The sequence below is a fragment of the Procambarus clarkii genome, chromosome 40, assembly GCF_040958095.1.
Source record: "Procambarus clarkii isolate CNS0578487 chromosome 40, FALCON_Pclarkii_2.0, whole genome shotgun sequence".
Classification (NCBI taxonomy): Eukaryota; Metazoa; Arthropoda; class Malacostraca; order Decapoda; family Cambaridae; genus Procambarus; species Procambarus clarkii.
Window position 1 is genome coordinate 10,845,884 of NC_091189.1, and position 19,150 is coordinate 10,865,033.

General features: G+C 47.7%; 1 protein-coding gene across 1 annotated transcript in view; it reads right to left on the reverse strand.

Annotated features, from left to right (window-relative positions):
* Nucleotides 1-215: 215 nt before the first annotated feature.
* Nucleotides 216-19,150, reverse strand: part of LOC138373013 (proline-rich protein HaeIII subfamily 1-like) — a 43,583-nt gene continuing 24,648 nt past the window's right edge. Inside the window, exon 3 of the mRNA XM_069339065.1 lies at nucleotides 216-392. Coding sequence (XP_069195166.1) covers nucleotides 216-392 — 177 coding nt within the window. The remainder of the gene's footprint in view (nucleotides 393-19,150) is intronic.

The window sequence follows — 19,150 nt, forward strand, 5'->3', positions numbered from 1 at the left end:
CAGATGAGTCGCGTGTAAACCGTTTTTCATTCATATAAGGGGGGTGTTAGGAGACACCATTTTCTATGGTGAGGGCTTTACCGCGACCACCAAGTGTCTCATTTGTTAGGAGCCCCAGTCTTGGGTAAAAGAACAAAAAAACTTGGTTTTCAACACAGTGTTTCCCATTGTCAAGTGACTGGAAACCTGGGGATCACCTAAGGACACCTCGGAAATCAAACAGGTGATGGGTTGTAGTTTTTCTCGAGGGAACTGTTGAAGTACTCGGGGGAGACGGTCTGGCAAGAACCAGAGTCAGCAGGTTGTGAGGGGCTGACTGGAGAGTCGGCAGGCTGTAAGGGGTTGACTGGAGAGTCGGCAGGCTGTAAGGGGCTGACTGGAGAGTCGGCAGGCTGTAAGGGGTTGACTGGAGAGTCGGCAGGTTATGAGGGGCTGACTGGAGAGTCGGCAGGTTGTGAGTGGGCTGACGGGAGAGTCAGCAGGTTGTGAAGGGCTGACAGAGAATGGAGAAAAAATGTTGGCGAGACGGTCCCAGCCGCCCACTATAACATTCCTCTGCTTCAGCCTGTCAAAGCTCACAGAGACACGCTTCCAACCTCTTGGGCTGGACGGTAGAGCGACGGTCTCGCTTTTTGCAAGTCGGCGTTCAATCCCCGACCGTCCAAGTGGTTGGCCACCATTCCTTTCCCCCCCCCCCACCCCCCCCCACAATAAAGCTATGCGTTCCTGATCTGTGCTGATGCTATCAATGTTAGGCATATTAGAACGATACACAAATAGGGCAAGAAATAAATTCAGGAAAACGCGACAGGAAATCTAGATAGTATTTTGGAATGGACGAAAGATTGGCAGAGGCAGTTTAATGCTGAAAATGTAGGATTCTGAGGATAGGTAATGATGATAGTTACCACTATCATATATTAGCTTGATAGTGTTGAAGTTTGCGAAGTCTGAATGCAAAAAAAAAACAGGAAGATCTGGGAGTCATGATTAATATGACTCCAAAGTCAAGCCATCATTTAATGCATAAATATTCGGAAGAAGGTAAATAGGATACTGGGGGGTTGTTATTAGAAGGCTTAGCAATATAATTCGTGTTATTCTTGAGCTTCATCTTGCTCCTGTTGAGCCCCATTTAGGTTATGGATTTTAATTTTGGTCGCCATACGACAGAGTGGACAGAATCATTTGAACTAGTCCAGAGAAAGATAATAAAGTTAATTTCAGGAATTAGTATCTCTTCATATAAAGTTTGATAAAGCTCGATTTACATCATCTAGAATGTCCAGGAGTTACGGGTGACATGATTGAAGTGTATGGTTGGATAACAGCGGATAACAAGGGAGAGAAGGATTCCAGAGGCATCTAACTACTTGCCAAACGGAAATTTTAAACCTTTCCCGGACTACTTGTCGACCATTAGGTGAATTAGGTGATCCGCGCCAGTCACATAATTTGTCAACTACAATACCGTAGATAAGAACATTTAATTTAACTGGGCACTGAGAGACTCGAACTCCTCCAGATATTGAGCTAGCCACAATAAAAGAGGGATTCCAGAGACTTCTATAGCTGCTGTCCAGGAAAGGCTTAGAGTTTGGGGGTAGCAATTCGGTGCCGCTGGAATCCTGCTTTCAGCAGCGCAGTCGATAGAGCGACTGTCTCCTGTGCTGGAAGTCACTTGTTCGAGTCTCCTAGTACCCACATAACCCAGATAAATAAAATTATCTACGGTTTTGTAGTTGATAATTTATTTATATGTATTTTTAAACCACTTTTTTACGCCCCTTCTCCACCACAGACAATCAATCGACCCACTGTGGCAGGTATCCGCTTCACATGGGTTCAAGTCTCCTTGCGGGTAGTGTTTCCCTCGCTGGACGCCTCAATACAGGTTTGACTTGTGTTTCAACTCGTGAAGCTGAAACCCAAGTTTCTGGCGTGGTGTGTTTGGCAGGGCGGTGTGTTTTTATTTGTGTTTTTTTTTTAGCAGGGAGCCATGAGGAAGCTTTTCTGGTGTTTTGTTTTGGTATAAATGTTTCCGGGCATTTTTAGGGGTATTCAGCACAGGAATATTTTATATATTGATTCTTTTCAATTCCATATTTTATTCTCATTCTATCTCTGTGGTTTTCTCCACTTCCTGCTCTTTAGCTTCTTATCATCACCTCCTCCTTTTGTCTATATTTCTTCTCACTTACCTCTTCTCTCCCTCCTCTTCTCTACAACATGACACGTCTTCCTGAAGTGGGAGAACAGTGCACGATAATCTTTACTGTGTAGTGTCAGCACCATACACCCCGGGATACTGTGTTGTGCTAGCACCATAAACCTCGGGCTACTGTGTCGTGTCAGTACCATACACCCCGGGCTACTGTGTTGTCAACACCATACACCCCGGGCTACTGTGTTGTGTCAGTACCATACACCCCGGGCTACACCTCCCGCTTCATAACACACAAGTATACATATTGTTGAACAAAACACTATGAAAGTTCTTCATCGTGTCAATAAATAACATTGAAGGTAAGACTTCCTCCGCGGTATACGGCCGAACCGTTTTCGTCAGACACGGTGAGGATCTTGGAGCTCGTGCGCATGTTCTCACACGCAGCAGAGCTGTTATTACCCCCCCCCCCCACGTGGTCGATTCACTTTAGGAGGGCCGTAATTCGTGGTTGTTTAGCACCTGTAATGTTGTGAATGAGTTACGGGGTGTGTGAGGTGTTAGGGTCTGTCAGTCGCACCGTCGGGGTGTGTGTGTGGGGGGTGGGGGTGCTGTGGGGGGTTGATGGTGTGGGGTGGGGGTGTTGATGGGGTGGATGAGGGTGCTGTGGGAGGGGTTGATGGTGTGGGGTGGGGGTGTTGATGGGGTGGATGGGGGTGCTGTGGGGGGGGTGATGGTGTGGGGTGGGGGTGTTGATGGGGTGGGTGGAGGTGCTGTGGGGGGGGGTTGATGGGGTGGGTGGGGGTGCTGTAGGGGGGGGGGTTGATGGTGTGGGGGGGGTGTTGATGGGGTGGGTGGGGTGCTGTGGGGGGGGGTTGATGGTGTGGGGTGGGGGTGTTGTTGGAGTGGGGGGGGGTTGATGGGGTGGGGAGGGGGGGGTTGATGGGGTGGGTGGGGGGTGCTGTGGGGGGGGTTGATGGTGTGGGGTGGGGTTGTTGATGGGGTGGGGTGGGGGTGCTGTGGGGGGGGATTGATGGTGTGGGGTTGGGGGATGAGAAGATGGGTGTGGGAGAGAGGTTTCTGGTGGTGTGAGGGATGAGGTTGTTGTTGGTGTGATGATTTGAAGAACAGGTGGTGTGAACCTGTGAAATGATGATGAACACCTGTGTGTGTGTGGGTGTGTGTCTGGCAGGTGTGTGTGGGAACAGAGGCAGATGCTTGCCGGTGAACATCTGTTAATTATTCAGCATTTGTTTATTCAAGGCTATAAATGCTTATACACGGTAACGGTAACCAACGCATCACCGTTACTCTCACCAGATGATCACTCAGCCTCCAGTGTCTCTCCTTCCACCTGTTAAGCATCGTATGCGTCTCAACGGTAAGTTTACTCTTAGAATACTTGGGGGTCCACAACTTACGAACTCGAGGACTTAAGATAACAGATGTTCGGTAATGACGCTTGTGCGAGGGCACGAGCGGCCCGAATTGGGTGATTATCTGGAGGTCATCAGGAGCATCTCTGCCACCCTGGGGGGGTGGGGGGAGGGGGGAAGCTGCCACCTGCCCCCCCCTGGGAAGGGGGGAGAGGGGGAACCTGCCACCTGCCCCCTTGGGAAGGGGGGAGGGGGAAGCTGCCACCTTGGGAAGGGGGGGGAGGGGGAAGCTGCCACCTGTCCCCCCTGGGAAGGGGGGAGGGGGGAAGCTGCCACCTGCCCCCCTGGGAAGGGGGGAGGGGGAAGCTGCCACCTACCCCCTTGGGAAGGGGGGAGGGGGAAGCTGCCACCTTGGGAAGGGGGGGGAGGGGGAAGCTGCCACCTGCCCCCCTGGGAAGGGGAGAGGGGGGAAGCTGCCACCTGCCCCCCTGGAAGGGGGGAGGGGGGAAGCTGCCACCTGCCCCCCTGGAAGGGGAGAGGGGGGAAGCTGCCACCTGCCCCCCTGGGAAGGGGGGAGGGGGAAGCTGCCACCTGCCCCCCTGGGAAGGGGGGAGGGGGGAAGCTGCCACCTGCCCCCCTGGGAAGGGGGAGGGGGGAAGCTGCCACCTGCCCCCCTGGGAAGGGGGGAGGGGGGAAGCTGCCACCTGCCCCCCTGGGAAGGGGGGAGGGGGGAAGCTGCCACCTGCCCCCCTGGGAAGGGGGGAGGGGGGGAAGCTGCCACCTGCCCCCCCTGGGAAGGGGGGAGGGGAGAAGCTGCCACCTGCCCCCCTGGGAAGGGGGGAGGGGGGAAGCTGCCACCTGTCTGCTGGTGAAGGTGTGATTATAATGGGGTAACATAATTTTTTTTTTTTTTTGCCCCGAGGGGCGAGTGTATTGGGCAGCGTCACCCATCCTGTGAGTGGACACACCGCCATGACAGCGTGTACAACACTCCCCAATAGGAAGAAACCCCGCTGGGTTGTTCATCCTGTCACTTGTACCCCAGACACATCTGGGACTTGCGTAACTGTCTCAAATGAACAGCTTTTTTCTAACTAGAAGATTAACATCTATCAACCCCTCAAAATCTTAAGTTATCTTGCGGGCGCAAAATGGGGGAATCTTTTGAGGACATGTAGTGATGTCGTCTGTTAAATGCCGGAGTTTTCGCGGGTGTTCATTGAAGAAAGTGATTGATGTTCACCAAGAAACACCTCCCCACATCGAACACCATCATTTACACTTCATGTTCATCATTCATTTAAAATGTCTCGTTCACACTCGTAATTTCCACCTGTTATTCACCCGCGATATTCAGTTACCATTGTGTTGCCTCATGAACGCGCTTGCACGCACGCACAGTGTCATACAATTAACAACTTTTAAAATATAAAAAAAAAATAAAAAGTTGCGTACATGAAAAGTCAAAACGGAGAAGGGGGGGGGTGGTGTGGTACACCACACTGTATGGAAATTAGGGGCCGTAGAGGAAGGTGTATATATGTGTATACTGGGTGTATGGAGAGGGTCCGCTCCTGTGCCAGGCAAGTCCACTACGGGCTCACCATAGCCCGTGCTACTTGGAACTTGTTCCGAGTAGCTGAATCTATAACAACAACAACAACGTATGGCGAGGGCATGGGTGCGTGTGGCGGGCCAGGCCTTCCACCCCTGCCAGTGTGGGGGCTACACCCCACCCCCCCACCTCCCCCTACCCTAGGGGGCACGCGGTGAAAGTACTCGCGGGGGAGGGGACACCTCCCTGCCCCCCACCCACCCATCCATCCACCTGTTTTAATAACCTGTTATAATAGAAACAATTATAATAACCACCCTCCTATCCACCAATTATAATAGCCAGAAGCTGTTTTAATGACCACCCCACCTGTTATAATTTACCAATTGTAATAGACCTAGTATAATAGCCAGCCATATTCAAAGTGATCGCAGGATTAATATCGATGTCTGTGGCCTGAGGGGAGGGGGGGGGGGGTCAGTAGTATTTTGCAAGTTTGTATTATAACTCGTTTGTTTAACAGACATATTTTACCTTACGGTTACAGTTGGAAAATTGTCTTTTCTTAAACCGGTGTCTTAAGATCACGAGGCTGTCTTAAGATCACGAGGCTGTCTTAAGATCACGAGGCTGTCTTAAGATCACGAGATTATCTTTAGACCACGAGGCTGTCTTAAGATCATAGGAATCTTACTCAAGAACCCTCAACAGATGCGAGGAGAGAGGGGGGGGGGGGAAGGAGGGGGGGAGGAGGGGAAGGGGGAAAGGAGGGGGAGAGGGGGGGCGGGTGTACTGATGAATGTCACGGTCTGGTGGATGGAGGAGCCCCCCCACCCCCACCAAATGTTATTATGACTAGTAATTTGTATTAAATTGGGTTGTTAATCAAAAGATATTTTGCATAAAGAGTACTAATTACATGAAAACTGTCAAGTTACATTAAAATTGGAATAGATAATTAAGGTAATTGGTTCCATATGTTAGTAATGGCGGTGGGCGGGTCCCTCCAGGACTGTTGCGGCAATACTGCCGTGTGTGTGTGTGTGTGTGTGTGTGTGTTGTGTGTTGTGTGTGTGTGTTGTGTGTGTGTGTGTGTGGTGTGTGTGTGTGTGTGGTGTGTGTGTGTGTTGTGTGTGTGTGTGTGTGTGTGTGTGTGTGTGTACACTCGCCTATTTGTGCTCGTGGGGGGTTGAGCTTTGGCTCTTTGATCCCGCCTCTCAACCGTCAATCAACTGGTGTACAGATTCCTGAGCCTAACGGGCTCTCATCATATCTACATTTGATAAGTGTATGGAGACTGGCCCCACCAACATCGCTTCCTGGTTCATTCCATTTGTTAACTTCCCTGACACTGAAAAAAAACTTTCTGATATATCTGCGAGTCATTTAGGTGCCAAGTTTCCACTTGTGTGTTTGTGTTCCAGCCATGCTAAATAGTTTATCTTTATCTTTCTTGTCAGTTTCGCTTGAGAATTTTATAGGTGGTAATTCTGTCTTACCCTATCTCTGTTTTCCAGTAACTTGAGGTTTATTTCTAGTAGCCTTTCTTCGTAGCTCATGCCTCTCAGCTCCGGGACTAGTCTGGCGGCACACCTCTGAAATTTCCCTAACTTTGTCTTGTGTTTAACTAGGTATGGCCTCGAAGCTAGAGCCACATACCTCAGGATTGGCCTACATATGTGGTGTAGAAGGTTCTGAATGATTCTTAGTTTCTAAAGGCAGTTCTTATGTTGGCCAATTTAGAAAAGTCCGCTGATGCTATCCTTTTGATGTGGGCTTCAAGGAACAGGTTTGGTGTGATAACAACCCCCAGATATTTCATTCTACCTGATCTTTGAAGGATTTCATCTCCCAGCTGGTACCTTGTGCTCGACCTTCTACTCTGTACACCTATTTTAATTTATTTGCAATTATCAGAGTTAAACTCTAGTAGCCATTTGTTGGTCCATTCCTTCAGTTTGTCTAGGTCATCTATCTTTGCTATCGTTCTGTCTTATTCCTTCTCATAATTTTAGCATCGGCAAACATTGATAGGAAAGATTTTATATTCTCTGGAAGATCATTTACGCATATCAGAAACAAGATAGGTCCGAGTACAGAACCCCGTAGGACACCGCTGGTGACATCTCGCCACTCTGAGGTCTTCCCCCTTCACAGTAACTCTGCCCTCTGTTGCTTAGGCGCTCGTTTATCTATTTGAGCACCTTACCTGTTACTTCTGCCAGTTTCTCCAACTTATGGACCAGCCTCTCATGGGATACTGTGGCAAAGGCGGGAGCGTGCACACGCCTGAGGCAAATACCCTTTACTTCAGGAGAACACCCGTCGCCTGCCTCCTCTTCCTTCGTGAACGGGAATGAGGCCATACAATGTGTTAAGAGCGTAGGAAGGTCTGGTTAAGCAGACGAGGAGTCACAATAACGTGGCTGAAATATGTTGACCAAACCACACACTAGAAAGTGAATGGACGACGACGTTTCGGTCCGTCCTGGACCATTCTCAAGTCGATCGGCCCGTCTGGTTAAGGTGCGTCGGGCGGTACCATGAACCGAGTTATAGCGGTGACGTTTGTAGCAAGCTGGGGGGGGGGGGGCCGTGGCTGTGGTGAAGGCAACAGTGATGACGGACCATTTTGGGCACGGTTACGTCACCACCAGACGTAGTGCAGGACACAACAGTTAGCTCTCTCTCTCTCTCTTTACTACCTCCATTCCTCCCTAATTCTTTTTTCCCTGTTTCCCCCTTTACCTCTCCCGCTCCTCCCTTCCCTAATTCCCCTTCCTCCCTCAATCCAAAAAATCGTCCATTCCTCCATCCCTCAATCTTTCAATCCCTCCCCTCCCTCCCTCCCACTGACCAATAGTGTGTAATGGTTGGTGTAACCTGTAATACCGAGCAATGATCCGAAAGAATGATGTAATGTTAAGCATTTCCCCATGTCTGTAAGTAGTCGGTTTGAGCGAATACTTACAATTGCAACTAGAGTCCCACTTTAATGGTAAGTACTCCAAGTTATACCATTACTTTTATTGTGTAACGCCTCGCTAAATCTACTTGTCTCGCGCACACACACACACACACACACACACACACACACACACACACACACACACACACACACACACACACACACACACACACACACACACACACACACAGGGAAATCATGCCTAACAAACCTTTTAGAATTCTATGATAAAGTAACAAGGATAAGGCAGGACAGAGAAGGCTGGGCAGACTGCATATTTCTTGACTGCCAAAAGGCCTTTGATACAGTACCGCACATGAGACTGCTATACAAACTTGAGAGGCAGGCAGGAGTAAGCGGAAAGGCCCTAGTATGGGTGAAGAACTACCTAACAGGAAGGAGCCAGAGGGTAATGGTAAGGGGCGAGAAGTCGGACTGGCGAACAGTAACAAGTGGAGTACCTCAAGGATCGGTGCTGGGACCAATCCTCTTTCTAATTTACGTAAATGATATGTTTACAGGAGTGGAATCATACATGTCAATGTTTGCGGATGACGCAAAATTAATGAGAAGAGTTGTGACAGACGAGGATTGTAGGATCCTCTAAGAGGACTTAAACAGGTTGCAGAGATGGTCAGAGAAATGGCTACTGGAGTTTAACACCAGTAAATGTAAAGTTGTGGAAATGGGATCAGGTGACAGGAGACCAAAGGGACAGTACACAATGAAGGGGAACAGCCTACCTGTAACGATTCGAGAAAGAGACCTGGGAGTGGAAGTGACACCTAATCTAACTCCTGAGGCACATATAAATAGGATAACGACAGCAGCGTACTCTACACTGGCGAAAATTAGAACTTCATTCAGAAACCTAAATGAGGAGGCTTTTAGGGAGCTTTACACTGCCTACGTGAGACCCGTCTTAGAGTATGCCGCGCCATCATGGAGCCCCCACCTGAAGAAACCCATAAAGAAACTGGAGAAGGTTCAGAGGTTTGCGACGAGGCTTGTCCCAGAGTTATGAGGGATGGGATATGAAGAGCGTCTGAAGGAACTGAACCTTACGACACTAGAGAAAAGAAGGGAGAGAGGAGATATGATAGGGACATATAAAATACTCAGGGGAATTGACAAAGTGGAAATAGATGAAATATTCACACGTAATAATAACAGAACGAGGGGACATGGGTGGAAACTGGAAACTCAGATTAGTCACAGAGATGTTAGGAAGTTTTCTTTTAGCGTGAGAGTAGTGGAAAAATGGAATGCACTTGGGGAACAGGTTGTGGAAGCAAATACTATTCATACTTTTAAAACTAGATATGATAGGGAAATGGGACAGGAGTCATTGCTGTAAACAACCGATAGCTGGAAAGGCGGGATCCAAGAGTCAATGCTCGATCCTGCAAGCACAAATAGGCGAGTACACACAAACACACACACACACACACACACACACACACACACACACACACACCTTATGTAAGAAAGCGCTAAATAATCCAGATAAAGTTAGAGATCTAGGAATGGTCCTGTATAGAAAAGTGTCGTCAGAGGACCACATGGATGGTGAAATATTAAATAAATCATTCACCACCTTTGGGAGATCAAAGTTGGAATATGCAGTGCTTGTATGGTGCCCATATCTCAAGAATCACATCAGTAAACTGGAAAAAGAACAAAGATGTGTAACTAAATGACTTCTAGAATTGAAAAACAAGAGCTAAGCGGAGAGATTGAAGGCTTTAACTATGCAAAAGCTAAAAGACAAAAAAAAAGAATTGATATGATCACTACATACAAAATAGTAACAGAAATCTCCAACAAATTGACAAAAAAAAAAGAATATTTGAAAACTGCAACTTCAAGAACAAGAGGATATAAGCTCAGAGGTAAACAAAGCTGGCGGAAAAATTTAATAGTTCACTTTTGCAGCTTCAAAGTGTTATATATATGCCCAAGTGTACTGGGCCTCTTCAGGGGAGGGGGGGGGGGGGTAGGGGATTGTTTCATCAATATAACAGTCGTTGTGACGTCACTGCCGCTGTTTGCACTCAAATGTTGATCTCGACTTTGAGGTTAAAAGAGTAAAGGTGCGTGAAGGGAAGAAGGGAAGGGAAGGGAAGGGAGGGACGAAGGGAAGGGGGGACGAAGGGAAGGGGGGGACGAAGGGAAGGGGGGGACGAAGGGAAGGGGGGGACGAAGGGAAGGGGGGAACGCGTCACCCGAGTCTGGAGATCTATCTGGCTGGACCTGGTGAGGAGGAGGAGGAGCAGCTGGTGCTTCAGCCTGGTGGCCCGCGCTGGTGTCCCGGTGTGTTAGGGATATGTTGAGTATTGTTGCTTACCGGCTCGTGCGTTATTGTTGCTTTCTTGGTTATCTTGAGTGAGAGGGGAGGGAACTGAGGGAGGAGGGGGGGTGGGAGGGGCAGAAGTGATGGAGCAACGAAGGTAGAGGGAGGTATTCTCCTTCCCCTTTCCTTTCTCGTCTGCCCTCAAAGGCTTCCCTCTCGAGTGATTACTAAACCAATCATTAAAACACACACACACACACACTTGAGTGTGTGGGGCCTGGTAGCCTGGTGGATAGCGCGCAGGACTCGTAATTCTGTGGCGCGGGTTCGATTCCCGCACCAGGCAGAAACAAATGGGCAAAGTTTCTTTCACCCTGAATGCCCCTGTTACCTAGCAGTAAATACGTACCTAATAACCCACGAGCCGGTTATTAACGCACGAGTTAGTCAGCTGTCACGGGCTGCTTCCTGGGGTGTGTGTGTGGGGTGTGGAAAAAAAAAGTAGTTAGTAAACAGTTCATTGACAGTTGATTGCCGGGCCGAAAGAGCAAAGCTCAACAACCGCAAACACTACTAGGTAAATACACTCATGAAAGCGAAAAAGTAACCTAAATTACTACTTAATCATATAAGAAGGAAAATGTCGGAGAACGACCAAGTGACAAGACTATGCAAACAGAAAAGACATATACAGAAAACAACAAGGAAATCTGAATGTTAGGTTTCCTTGGAGTGTTCACAACCGAGGCTGAGCAGCTCCCATTGTTAGAAGAGGAGATGACCCAAGATGAGAGGCTAACGGATATAGAAATGACAACAGAGGAGGTAATGAAACGGCTAACAACACTGCATAAACTAAAGCAGTTGGACTAGATGATGTATCACCGTGGGTACTAAAAGAGGCAGCGCAGGCCCTCAGCGTGCCTCTAGCAAGGATCTATAATGAGTCACTTACGGAGGGGGAGACAGTAAATTTAGGTCGGTTGAGTTTTGTTGGGTTCCCAGCCATGTTGGTGTCTTTTTAAATGAGCATGCGGATGCTGCCGCCAGGGAAGCTGTCCGCTCTTGTCCCATCTGTCGCAAAGGTATTCCTTATTCCGATTTTTATCCGGTTATCCATTCCTCCATCCTTACCCGTTGGCAGGCTTGTTGGTCTTGTTGGTCTTCTGTTACTGGAAACAAACTGCGTACTCTTAAGAGTTGTGTCCTCGTGGCCATCCTCCTACCACCGTAACCGGCGATGGGAAACGGCTCTGGCGAGGTTGTGTATTGGCCATACTCGCTTAACTCATGGTCACTTGATGGAGCGCCGCCCTGCTCCTTATTGTCCAAATTGCATTGTCCCTCTTGCGGTCGTGCATATCCTTATTGAATGTCTTGACTTCCGGGACGAGCATGTGACTTGTTTTCCGACCGTCCCCCGCAGTCGCTTGTCCCTCGATGGTATTCTTAGTGACTCGGACACTTTTGATATCGTTCGCCTTAAGCGTTTCTGTTCTCGTATTGGCATCCTTGGTGATATTTAGCGCCCTCTGATTATCCCGCACATTTGATGGTGCTACATAGCCTTCTCGGTTTGGTGCCTTCTTTTAATAATTACTTACTTACGAAGGGAGAGTTGCCCTGTTGCTAGAAGGCAAATGTGGTTCCAATTTTCAGAAAAGGAGATAGCAAAGAGGCACTGAACTACAGACCTGTATCACTGACAAGCATCCCCCTGTAAAGTTCTTGAAAGAATAATCAGGGTAAGACTGGTTACACACTTAGAGAACATTAATTATGTAAACAGACACCAACATAGGTTAAGAGAAGGGAAATCATGCCTAACAAACCTGTAATTCTATGATAAAGCAACAAGAATAAGGCAGGACAGAGAAGGATGGACAGGTTGCATATTTCTGGACTGCCAAAAAAAGTCTTTGATACTGTACCGCACAGGAGACTGCAATATAAACTTGAGAGGCAGACGGGAGTAAGCGGAAAAGCCCTAGCTTGGGTAAGGAATTACTTGCTGGCTCCTGCCTGTTAACAGTCCGGGGGCGAGAAGTCAGACTGGCGAGCTGTAACAAGTGGAGTACCTCAAGGATCGGTGTTGGGACCAGTTACATCTCTAATATACGTGAACGACATGCCTACAGGAGTCGAGTCCTATATGTCAATGTTCGCGGATGACGCGAAATTAATTAGACGAGTTGTGACAGATGAGGATTGTAGGATACTCCAAGAGGACTTGAACAAGCTGCAGAGATGATCAGAGAAATGGTTACTGGAGTTCAACACGAGCAGGTGTAAAGTTATGGAAATGGGACTAGGTGACAGGAGACCAAAGAGTCAATACACAATGAAAGAAAACGACCTTCATGTGACGATTCGCTTTACACTGCCTACGTGAGACCAGTCTTAGAGTATGCAGCCCCATCATGGAGCCCCCACCTAAAGAAACACATAAGGAAACTGGAAAAGGTTACAAAATTTGCGACGAGGCTGGTCTCGGAGTTGCATGGGATGGGATATAAAGAGCGACTGAAGAAACTGAACTTGATGACGTTAGAAAAAAAGGAGGGAGCAGGGAGATATGATATCAGTATACAAAAAATACTTATGGGGATTGACTGAATGGAAATAGACGTATTTATTCACACGGAATACCAATAGAACAAGGGGACATGGGTGGTAGCTAGAAATTCAGACGAGTCACAGAGATGTTAGAAAGTTTTCTTAGAGAGAGAGTATCTCTCTAGTATGGAAATGGAATGAACTAAAGGAGCACATTATGGAAGCAAACACTATTCATGGCTTTACAACTAGATATGATAGAGAAGAAGGACAAGAATCAATGCTTTAAACAACTAGTAAGGCGGGATCCAAGAGCCAACGCTCGATCTTGCAGGCACAAATAGGTAAGTAGACACACACACAACACCCGCCACGCATAAAGCTTTTTAGTAAATTTCGACAAGAAAATGAGCTACACCTAGAGCTTTGATTGGTGGTGATGGTGGGTGTCTGGAGAAAGTTGTTTGTTTAGTGTGATGTCGTCCATAGTTCCGGCTCATACTAACTGAAATTGGCGGGAAAAAAGTCTACATTTCGACCATAGATTTGTGCCTTATTCTCTTCCTGATCTCCGGTACTTTGTCTCGCTGTGTACTCTCTGGTCCCCATCGTGCGAAATAAGTACAGGAAGGAAATAAAAAGCATCTAACACACCCAAACACATGACACATGTGAGGGGCGTTTCTCGAGCGCAAGGTGGAAACATGCGGACGCGATGGACGAGGAATTTCAAAAGAAAATGGGGTATGTAGAAATTTCGGGCGATAGCCATTGCTCCTGCATGTATAGTAGGGGAAGTACACATGCATACACCGACGTACATAGGAACGTGAACAATGCCTGGAGCCTTCATATTGCTAAATACATCCTAGGTGAGACCCACTCTTGAGTATGCAACCCTTGCAGAGGAATGAGCTACAAGGAAACACAGAAGGGACTGACACACACCGAGAGCGCCCACGAACGCGAAGAACACATTAATTAAAAAGACTTAATAATAAGATTCTAAAGTTAATTGACGAAGTAAACAAATGTCCAGAGTACCAGGGGCCAGATTCACGAAATCTCTTACGCAAGCACTTACGAACGTGTACATCTTTCCTCAATCTTTGGCGGCTTTGTTTCCAATTATTAAACAGCTAATGAGCTCCGAAGCACCAGGTGGCTGTTTATCACAATAACAACAGTTGATTGGGAAGTTTTCATGCTTGTAAACTGTTTAATAAATGTAACCAAAGCCGTCAAAGATTGAGAAGAGATGTACAGGTTCGTAAGTGCTTAAGTACTCTCCTGAATCTGGCCCCAGGACCAGGCATCACAGGTGGAGGCCACAGAGGCCCAGGCGAATCACAGGTGTCGAGGAGGAGGGGGGGAGTACTTAAATGAAGAGTTGTACGCAAGTGGAATTTGCTAAATGGAAATATTTGTGAAGGTAGCTCAATAAACGATTTTAAATGAAAATATGTTAAGAATGCCAGGTGGTTTGACGAGGTGGTATGGCCAGGTGAGGATGGCCAGGTGTGGATGGTCAGGTGTGGATGGTAAGCTCACTTTGTAGCTCTTTGAGAGAGTGGCTGAAATAATAGCCAGCTTCTCAAGTGTCTCCTTGACCCACAGGTTTGGGTCTAAGAGCGCTGAAGGTTGTGGAGGCACTTCTTGGATTATTGCTCTCTTCGTAAGCCCGTAGCCAGGACGGACTTAAGTCCTTGAATACATTCAAATCGAGCTCTTTCATTGACTTCTGCTCGCGCACACACCACTCCTCCCCCCCCCACAACACCCCCACTCTCCCCCACAACACACCCACTACCCCCCCACATCACACCTCCCCCTCCCCCCTTTTCCACAACACACCCGGTTGGCTTTCTCACGCTTGAATTACAGTCGATGAGAAAATTTTTACAGTTTTTTTTCTGTGTAATATTTGGCAGCGGCTGTGTCAGGTGAGGTGAGGGACCACCCCACAACCTCCCCACAACCACCCCCACAACCACCCCCACAACCACCCCCACAACCACCCCCACAACCACCCCACAACCTCCCCACAACCACCCCACAACCTCCCCACAACCACCCGCACAACCACCCGCACAACCACCCCCACAACCTCCCCACAACCTCCCCACAACCACCCCACAACCTCCCCACAACCTCCCCACAACCACCCCACAACCTCCCCACAACCATCCCCCAACAACCATCCCCACAACCACCCCACAACCACCCCACAACCTCCCCACAACCACCCGCACAACCACCCCCTCAACCACCCCCACAACCACCCCACAACCTCCCCACAACCACCCCCACAACCACCCGCACAACCTCCCCACAACCACCCCCACAACCACCCCCACAACCATCCCCACAACCATCCCCACAACCACCCCACAACCACCCCACAACCACCCCACAACCTCCCCACAACCACCCCCACAACCACCCCCACAACCACCCCCACAACCACCCCCACAACCACCCGCACAACCACCCCCACAACCACCCCACAACCTCTCCAGGACTCCAGTTACTCACATTTCATGTTGGCATGCGATTTTGGGCTCGCATATCTCGGCATGTGATTTTGGGTGTTCTATTTTGGTGCGTTGTGTCTCGAGAGAGATTTGTGTGAATGCTTTCCTCTAAAGAGAAATATGTAACTGCATCTTGAGTTTGTGGGAAGATTTGATAAAGGTGTGTGTGTGTGTGAAGTGTCTTAAGGAGATAAGTACGTGTATGTCTTGATCACTTAAGAGACTTATGTGGGTGTGTTGTATTTAAATAGAAATGTGTGTTATGTTTGAGGAGAGAGGTACACGTGTAGTATGTGTCTGTGGCCCACCAGACATATGGAACACTTATGTAGGATAGGAGGCCTGGTCGAGGACCGACCGGGCCGCGGGGACGTTGAGCCCCGAAATCATCGCAAGGTAACCGCAGCTTATAGTCGTGATATACAGGCTAAAGCAGGATTCATTTGCCTGGTGAGATGAGGAGGGGGTGGGGGTGGGGAGACCCCCTCACGCATTAGACTGCTGTTTGACAACCCGCTGTCAAAATGGACGACAATGGGGACGCGAACTCTGTCTTTCTCAGCGAGATTCGAACTCGTGACCATGCGTTTGGCAGCGCGACGGGGTTACTTCTTGACCGTTGTTCTGGCCGAAGGTGTGTGTGTGTGTGTGTGTGTGTGTGTGTGTGTGTGTGTGTGTGTGTGTGTGTGTGTATATGTGTGTGTGTGTTCTTGTTTGTTCTTCCCATTTTTTTTTGCATTGTCTTCGTTGAACATTTCAAACAGAAGTTGTAATCCCGCACTGTCACCAGTTTCACCATTGTCACCATCACCATGTAATGATCTGTGCTCAGATCATTGTTTCTCCCCTCTCCCCTGTTTCCCCTTGCCCTCGTTCGTCTTCCCCTCCCTTGTTCATCCCCCCCACCACCGTCATCACCATCACCACGATCACCATCATCACCATCACCACGATCACCATCATCACCGTCACCAGCACCACCGTCACCATCACCATCATCACCGTCATCACCATAATAAAGTTGACAGGCCCCCCCCCCCCCCTTTCTGAGCAACATCAACCTCTCACCCTCTTACTGATGAGCGGCCAGTGCAAGCAACCCACTAATTAAGCCAGTGTTGGTCCTGGTTAAACTAACCTGTATAGAGTGACGGTGTGTGCTTACCTGGTTATACTTGCCTGGAGGTTGAGCTCTGGGCCCGCCTCTTAACTGTCGGGGGAAGGGGGTTTTGGGCCGCCTCTCAACTGTCAATCAACTTATCCCTCCCCCCCCCCTTTCAGGAAACAGCCCGTAGCAGCTGTGTACCAATTTACTGCTAGGTAAACAGGGCCATCAGGGTGAATGAAACTATGCCCATTTGTTTCCGCCTCCCCCGGGATCGATCCCCGGACCCCTAGGACTACGAATCCCGAGTGCTGTCCACTCAGCCGTAAGGCCCCAAAAATGTATGTATATGTGTGTGTGTATTGTCCAACCCACTCTCCTGTATGTACTTGCAGGGGGAGCTGTAGCTCATGGGCACCGCTTTTCGGTTGCTAGTCGCCAATTGCAATTGCTCCGGGGACAACTTTGCTTTTCATCCTAACTGCTGTAGGTGTCTTGCCTCCTCTCTGGCTCCCCTGAGGGGCTCTCCTTCAGGTGAGGCCCTTCCCTTTGGCTCCCCTGAGACACCTGAGTGTCTCCTTCCCACCTTCTCTCCTCCCGCCCCTGGTCACGCTACGCATTTCGGGTCTATGTGGTGAATGCTTCTGAGAATCTTGTATGCCGTTGACAAGGAAAAAAATTTCCTTGTGAACTCGGTATACCTGTGTCAGTTCATCAGTGTTCTCTTGATGATGCCACATCGCTGACGAAACGTCGAACAATACAAATGGAAAGATTAAGTGATCGAGTGTTTCTTCACCCTCCAGATGGTAGAAGATATTTGTGTATAATGGAAAATATCCCCAAAAGAAAACTAATAATACTCACAATACTGTTGTGTTCAATGACATGTGTATTAGAGAAAACCTACTCCTAAAAATACTATTATATTAATATATATATATATATATATATATATATATATATATATATATATATATATATATATATATATATATATATATATATATATATATATTGATATTTGTCTATCCTACTTTGACAGGGAGAAACTTTGCACTAGAAACTAGTGTGTAATTAAGCACTTAACCACTGAATGTGATTAATTAAGGTGCTTTTCGAACGACAGGTTATAGTTACATCACATACATTGTATAACTGATGCGTTACATAGTCAATCTTGGGTACAAATCTAAGTATATATCATCAAGTGTTCCAGTATTCAGATATATATATATATATATATATATATATATATATATATATATATATATATATATATATATATATATATATAATACACACACAAACACACATTAGGGGCCTCGTAGCCTGGTGGATAGCGCGCAGGACTTGTAATTCTGTGGCGCGGGTTCGATTCCCGCACGAGGGAGAAACAAATGGGCAAAGTTTCTTTCACCCTAAGTGCCCCTGTTACCTAGCAGTAAATAGGTACCTGGGAGTTAGTCAGCTGTCACGGGCTGCTTCCTGGGGGGTGTGTGTGTGTGGTGTGGAAAAAAAAAAGTAGTTGGTAAACAGTTGATTGACAGTTGAGAGGCGGGCCGAAAGAGCAAAGCTCAACCCCCGCAAAAACACAAATAGTAAACACACACACACACACACACACACACACACACACACACACACACACACACACACACACACACACACACACAGCAGAGTCATCTTCGGATATCATTATGTAGGAATTTTGGCAGTGCCTTTGCTGCTAAATTTCTAAACAAATCTCGATTCTTCGAAAATTGGGATAAAAGGTCATCGCCAAATAAGGTTGTTGTTTCTCTCGGTGTTCCTCTTGATTGTTGTTGTCAGCACTCTGACTTTTCCCACTCGAGGAGTGTGTGGGTAATTGACCCATGGTGCAGTTTTCTTGTTGTGTGTGTGTGTGTGTGTGTGAGTGGCACTCTTGTAACCACAAGAGTGCCACTCACATATAATTACGGCATACACGTTATAATTTTTAGTATTATTGCCATCATCATTATCATTATTATCATTATCATTATTATCATTATCATTATTATCATTATCATTATTATCATTATCATTATTGTCATAATTGTCAGTATCGTATTGTCATCATACTTTTATTATCATTGTCATCTTCCTGCACATGCTCATAATCATTATAGTCATTATCTGTCGTGTCATGTTTGTTGGGCGACTCCGACTGTCCTTTCTTATACGCGACGCTAGTTAAGACGCCCTTCCTTGTGTGTCGGGCGTGGCGTGACCGGCGCCGGTGATGCCTGCTGCTCCAGGGCTCTCTAGGGGTGCTGCCTCCATGTATACACACGCCCACATATGCACACATACACACATTTTAGTTAGAGAACCTTCAAGGAAAGGTTTGGAAAATGCTTTCTCTCTCTCTCTCTCTCTCTCTCTCTCTCTCTCTCTCTCTCTCTCTCTCTCTCTCTCTCTCTCTCTCTCTCTCTCATACCATTAACGCTCCGAGTCATCACCCCCACAATTATCTCCATCTCGGAGCACCGGATCAGGGATACTCCCTAAAATAATCTGGGCTCCACATAATTATATCCCTGTGTCGGGCGCGAGAATGTATGGTCGTGTT